This window comes from Tiliqua scincoides, chromosome 5, assembly GCF_035046505.1.
Source record: "Tiliqua scincoides isolate rTilSci1 chromosome 5, rTilSci1.hap2, whole genome shotgun sequence".
Taxonomy (NCBI): Eukaryota; Metazoa; Chordata; class Lepidosauria; order Squamata; family Scincidae; genus Tiliqua; species Tiliqua scincoides.
The window spans coordinates 98,122,836-98,129,881 of record NC_089825.1 but is presented as its reverse complement, the minus strand read 5'-3'; the positions used below and the strand labels follow the sequence as shown (position 1 = coordinate 98,129,881).

Here is a 7,046-nt window from a genome sequence, read left to right as displayed (position 1 = left end):
ATATAAAAGTCCTCAACCAAGCCCGATTATTGTCCCATCTGTAAACAAAGGTAACACATTTGGGTAGATCCAAGACTTTCCTCAGAAAAAAACAGATTGAATTTGTTCTAAGGAACAGTTCATCTCCTTAATCCAGATTGGAGCACCGTACAGGATCTGGGGGGTAATTTTGGCATTGAGTACCTTCAGAGATGCAGAGACATAAGCACCCCCTCTAGAAAAGTGGAAATGTGAAACATTCCGCACCATCGCACCAGCAAGATTCACCCTGATTTTACAGTGTCTGGTCCAAGTAAGATTGTACGAAAAGTGAATGCCAAGATACTTATAGCATTTTACCTGCTCAATCTGCCTTCCTCTGAAAGGCCAGGAATATTTCCTCCAAGTATCACTAAAGATCATAATTTCAGTTTTATCAAAACTGAGGGAATGTTTGTTTGATGTAAGGTAACCCACACATTTAAGAACCAAAAGTTTTAAACCAAGACATGATTGAGATAGCAGGACCGCATCCTCAGCATACAACAGTAAAGGGACTCAGTAAAGGGACTGCGAGCCCAGCAGAGGCAGATGTCCCTCAATTTCACCCAGACAAGAGGCCATTTGAAAGGAGATGGTAAAGAACAGTTAAGTAGGCTACAAAGATTCCCTTCCTCTTCTTAGAAAAAGTGTTCTTCCTGTGAAGGAAGGACTTCTTGGAAGACGATCCTTCCATCCTTGGAAGAGGACGGAAACCTTTGGGTTCTTTCGGTGACCATGTGCTGCACCAGCATCATGCTTCTAATATGAAATTTGTATTTCCTTGTTTCAACATTTTGAATTCTGTGTTGTGTCTTTATCCTGCAATATTATCCTTGGATAGCCACCAAGGAGATGCAACTATTGCTTCTGAAATGATTTCTCACCCCACCAAATGGATTCTAAAGAATTGGGTCAGTTAAAAACGAGATATGCTGTGATCCAGTTTTCATACTGTATGGAAACATGTAGAGAGAAAAACATGCAAAACAACTATCATCTTAGAATCCAATTTAATTACTTCTTTTCTATGTTAGCAGCTGCTTGGAGTTGAGAGCTGGTTTTAGAACAATTACATAGCATTTAGGGAGAAAAATGCAAATCAGGAGGCCAGTGTTGGAGGCCAAGATGGCAAAGACCTCCACAGCCACCACGTCTTTCCCCTTGCTGCTCAGGTAAGCAGGAATGAAGGAGATCCACACACTGCAGAAGACCAGCATGCTGAAGGTGATGAATTTGGCTTCATTGAAAGTATCTGGCAGTTTTCGGGCAAGGAAAGCAACTGTGAAGCTGGTGAGGGCCAGAAAACCAACGTAGCCCAGGACAGAACAGAGCATGATGATCGACCCTTCATTACACTCCACTATGATGTGCTCAGTCTGGGAGTGCATGTCAACATCTGGAAACGGAGGAGAGGTGGACAGCCATACAGTGCAGAGCCCCACTTGAATGAGGGAACAGGAAAGGACAATGGAGTGGGCCACTTTTTTCCCCAGCCATTTCCTCATCCTGTTTCCTGGCTGGGTGGCCATGAAGGCCAGGACCACAGTGATGGTTTTGGCCAAAACAGAAGAAACAGCCACAGAGAAACTGATGCCAAAAGCTGATTGTCGGAGAAGGCAGGAGACCTTTCCAGGTTTGCTGATGAAGAGCAGGGAGGAAAGATAGCAAAGCAGGATGGAGCTGAGAAGAATGCAGGTGAGGTTTTGATTGTTGGCTTTGACAATGGGAGTGTTCCAGTTCTTTAAAAAGATCAGTATCACCAAAACTGTCATTGTTGTAAAGGATAAAGCAATGGAAATCAAACTGATTCCTAAGGGCTCATTGTAGGTTAGGAAGGCTGTCTGTTTGGGGATACATTGATCTTGCTTCTTGTTTGGATACTCATCTTCTGGACATTTGATGCAATGAACTGCGTCTGAAAAGGACAAACAGAGTGTCAGCAACTCTATTAAGTCATAAGAATGATGGGAGGTTGGAAGTAAATATCGGACAAGAATTCTCCATTTTCTTTGTTAGCACTTCAGTGCTTACGGTCAGGGGAGGGAATGACCAAATGCAGCAAGGGATAGGCACCAGTGGGATTAAATGCCCTTAACTGTGTAATGGATTGCCTCTGATGTCTTTCAAGGTGACTCCCTTGTTGTAACCAGTGTGCATTTTAAGAATCAGTGCCTCATGATTTAAGTCTTTGGAGAACAGTAGACCAATGCAAAGGCTTATGTTAGGGTAGACTAATGTTTGCAAATATGTCCTGGAAAATCTGTGCACTGCCGCTTACCTGTTTGGTTAGACATCATGTCGTCTGGACATGGAGTACAATCATAGCAACAGATTGCTGCCCCCTCTCGAACCGTCTTGCTGTGTCCGACATGGCAGCTCTCAACACAAGTTGAACGAGGCACATTCTAGGAATAAAGAATGGGGAGAAATGCTGAAGCAAACATTTGATGCTCAACACCACAATCATCCTTCTCTTTCAGTGCACTTCAGCTTATCACGAGCAGGAGCTCACCTCAATCCTGACCAGCAAGAGATAACTCCCCTGCTGCCAGCGACCTGGTGAAGACACCTGTTGTATTTTATTTCAGGGAGAGTTGCACACTCACATTTCTGTAAGGTTTATTCTTCCTACTGGGATTCAAAACAGTTCAGAGCAGAGCCCAAGTGAAACAGGAAATGCATCAGTATTTGGCTTGATTCCAAAAGTGCCCTTCCGCTAGCAGAAAACTTAGCATGCTTTGATTTCATCAGGGAATTGGCCCAACAGCACTGGCATTCCTAGCCCCTGTGCTGCCCGGGGCCAAGATTTCAGAATGCTCCTCCCACCTGTTGCGGCCCCCAACCATCCTGTCCAGGCTGCGCGTGACCTCCTCTGGCCCTCTGGAGGGCTTATAAGCGCTTTTAAATATCATTTCCAGTTTTCATCATTCATTTAAAAGCCTTCCAGATGCCTCCACTGGACCAGTGGAGGCCATGTCCAGCTTCCATGACCCCCTGAAGACCTCTGAAGGGCAGCTGAAAGCGGCAGTTGGGGGTGTGTGGGTGGTGGCGGGAGTATGGATGGTGGTGGGGGGCCTTGGAGGGGTGGCACCTCAGGGCATTTGTCCCCCTTTATCCTCCCAGGTATGCCAGTGCCCAATAGCAATTAGATTCTGAATGGCGTAGCATCTAAGAGTAAAAAACTGGGACATCGTTGGAAGCTGTCTTTTAATGCCCAACACCACAGCCATCCTTTTTTCAGTGTGCTTCTACTTGTTAAAAGGTGAGGCCCACCTCAAATCCCAGCTATCTATTTGTTATTTATCTCAACACAGATATACATTTATTTAGCATCTTTATCTCAATATAGGTATTTGATTAATCAACATGACAGACTACGTGCCTTGTAAATATGTTTAAAATAGTTTTATTCTGCATCCATAGAGGACAGGAATGACCCAGTATGGGTTTAGGTTAAAGTTCATTTGGATATAAACTTTAGGTATATGTACTAATGGTATGTTTGCAGTATTCCTACAAGACTTTTATAGTGGCAACTGTGACTGTCAGGCTGCAATCCTATGAACACTTTCCTGGGAGCAAGCACAACTCAACCCAGTGAGACTTATTTCCGAGTAGACAGGCATAGGATTGCACTGCAGCGGTAAAATACTATGGTCTCCCTGCACTGCCAGGACTCACATTCCAACATTGCAGAACGGTTTCTGGCAGCACGAACACCAAGCCACTGTTGCATGCTGTCTGTCTGGCCGCTGCCACAAATGGAGATTCTACCAAACCAAATAGGTTTTCAGCAGGAGTAGGCCATGGGCAGAAAGGAAGAGTAAGAGGGCACAATAGGGGAGAGAACGAGGTGTGTCAGGGAGGGAAGGGGTTGATCTGCTGGGATTCATGCATGTCGGATCCTATCCCCTAGTTTTCAAGCTTCACCACCCTCAGGCTCTCCTTGGGCTGATACCAGTTATAGAGCTGGCATAGGTACAAGGAGTCCCCTAGGCTGTCAGGGGGCCTATACAGAGGTCAGGGGAAATTATGCTCCTTTACATCTCAAAGTCCTCTCAATCCTGCCCCCACCGTAGCATGCAGTGCATGCCTCCAGGAATGCTCTCATGTTCAGGAAGGTTCCCAAGCAAATGAAGAGGTGACCTTGCTGAAGGATTTTAGCCCTACCTGCTGAAATCTGCTATTCCACACAATGGCCTCATCATGGATGGTAAACCCTTGACTTGGAGAAATCTTTCCAGCTCGGATCTTAAGGAAGGATTGATTGGGGAAAGTGACCCAGTTGATGACATCAAGTCCAGAAGACAGTTCCTCTTTGGCAAACCAGACTTCATGGCCAGCACCATTGTTAAAGTGGACATTCTTCAAAAAAGAGTGCATCTAGATTGGACAAAATTAGAAAACAGCTGATAGCTTCCATGTATATTGCGCAATGTATTACCAAACCCCTGGTCAGAAAAGGCACCTGTAAACCTGGGATGTTCAAGTTAAAAGAACTTTTTTTCTTTTATTAAAAACTATTAGATTATGCTTGGCAGATCTTCCTCATATTCCTCTCCTCTCATCTCACTATCATATCCAACATTTCCACATCTATGGGCCCAATCCAAACTTTGCAGCACTGATGCCACTATGCCAAAGGGGCATGCTGTGCATCCTGCAGTGTGGGGGAAGTCACAGAGGCCTTGTCAAGGTCAGGGAAGAATTGTTCCTTTACTTGGGGCTACGGTGCAGCTCATTGGTGCTGGAAATTGGATAGGATTGGGCTCTATTAAAGTAATCAATTTGTTCCTCTACTCAAAGGTTTCCAGGAAGCTTTGTGGATGCTTTCACAATGAAAATTAATATTTCAATAATGTGCGGTTCGGGGCAGCAGGTGTGGCAGAACTGCCCTGACATTGCCCTTTGAAAAGTACTGCAGTTGCCCTGCCTGCTTACACCCGAGGAGGCTCTCCTCACCCCTGCTTTCTTGGGTGTAAAGAGACAGCTGGACAGCTGTGGAACTTTTCCATGGGCTAAAAGGGGCAGTTCTGTCTCGCCCGTGACCTGAATCACACGTTCCTGTTATATTTCGCTTTTCTTACATTTTGGAACTTAAGGCTTCAACCCTATGCAGTTTCCTAGGAGTCAACCCCATTGAACCCAATGGACTTACATCTGAGTAGACATGCATAGGCTTGGGCTATAAAGCAATGTGCGTGGGATATCCAAGAGGTCTTTCATCAAAGTCCTGCAAGGTTCAAATCTGCTTAGCTTTAGCAATATGCCCCCCCATGTGCCTGGGAACATGATTTCACGCACACCACCCATTCAATCCATAGCAAGTTTACATAGAAGTGATTTCCACTGTGCTCCAATTATCTTCCTAGTAAGTGTGCTTGGGATTGCACCATACATAACTGTTTCAATACAGTGAGGAATATACCTGCCAGGGTTCAATGTTCAAAGTATTGGATGTGTCTCTGTTCAGCATTGTTTTTGGCCTGGATGTATATATGGCATTTAAAGCATGTGCTACAGCATAGAGACCATTGTAAATACGGTAGCTCATATCACTCATCTCCATCTCAAATACAGTCTGAGGCAGGCTCTCCAGTTTCTCCTCTCCTGTACAGTGTTTACAAGTTTTAATTTTCCCATCACCGCAACACCCGAATGCAAATTTGTAGAAAAGGCAGAGGAAATGTGCAAGAGACTTTTTAGGCTTTAGATTCTGAAGGAAGTCCTGGAATCCTGGCACAGCCTTCATGGAGGTTGCGAAAGACAAAGTCCCATGGAATGTTTTTGCACAGAAGCCCCCAGTGCCAACAGTGCTGACGAAATCCCACTGAGGTGACGTGATCCAAACCTTCCCTATAAGATGTTTATGTATACATTCAGCTACATATAAAAGTGCTGCCAATGGTTCCAGAGTCTGAGTGTCTCCTTCAACAATAACAGCGTTGGCTGTAGTGGATGAAAGTGTGGCGCGTATCCTTAATATGTTTTGCAAGAATGTATTTTGAGTGGGATCGAAATTAAGATCCTTGCAAACGCCACTCCTTTCTAAGAATGCAACACAAATGCTGTTCTGGGCCAGCAACGGTGTCAGCCTCTGCAGAAAGCCTTCTCCACTATCATCGTCTGAAACAATGAGACCAATCCATGTCCATTGGAAATGCAGCAGTAGCTTGACTATGCTGTTGTGCCGAGTACCTTCCCTTATTGCCATCCAGTATAGAGAAGGGAAATTATTTTTTGTGGCTGGTTTCTCATACGTACCATAAGTAATCTAATGGGGGAAAACATGGCTCATAACAGCTTTGAAAATTAACCACCGTTTTCCAGGAGTCGGAGCTACTACTCAGTGCAGTAGCAGTGATCTTGGAGGGCTCTCCCGGTGATCTGCTAAATGGATGTGTTTTCCAAAGTTCCTCATTACTGAGGAATACTTCGTTCCCAAGAAGAAGGGACGAAGGCTGAGAGCATGAACCAGTATTACCTTTTGAAATGGCAGTTTCAAAGATATGCTGATTTTGCTCTGTGCTGGAGCACATTCCATCCCAGACGCCATCCTGGATAGTTCTGGAAAACAGAGAAGACTCCCCCCCACGGCCCACCAGATTCAACATGAAAGTGACAAAGGTTTTAACCATGAGTAATCAGATCATTAAATTTTAATTGAGAAGCTTGAAGGAGGGAAAGATATCTTTAAGATCGTTAACGTTGGCTGGCAGCCACCCAGAGGGGGGAAGTAGCGAACTCGGAGGTTAAAAAGCCTCGTCTGGAGTATTCCTTTTTCTAAAAAGGGTGATTGGAAGAAAAGAAGAGAGATAAGAAGGAAAAAATAAAGGAAGATAATGTAAATCACCCAATTGTAATGGTATACATGCAAAAAGAATAAGCAACACTTTTAATGGCTTGAAGGATTTTACTTTTGTTTCTGTTGCAAGAGGCTTGGATTCAGGCCTGGTGTTGCAGGAGGCTTGAACTGGATTTAGAACTGAGCATTTAAAGAGACAGTAACTTGACTTGATAGTGTT

At 44.5% G+C, this 7,046-nt stretch overlaps 1 protein-coding gene across 1 annotated transcript; it reads right to left on the bottom strand.

Annotated features, from left to right (window-relative positions):
• Nucleotides 1–1,082: 1,082 nt before the first annotated feature.
• Nucleotides 1,083–6,577, bottom strand: LOC136652511 (vomeronasal type-2 receptor 26-like; the record flags this gene model as incomplete). The annotated part of the gene is made up of 3 exons (XM_066629452.1): nt 6,506–6,577; nt 2,300–2,426; nt 1,083–1,936 (listed from the first exon to the last, which is right to left on the bottom strand). Coding segments are annotated over exons 1-3 (1,053 nt in total), but the record flags the coding sequence as incomplete, so codon positions are not given.
• Between the last annotated feature and the right edge of the window lie 469 nt (nt 6,578–7,046).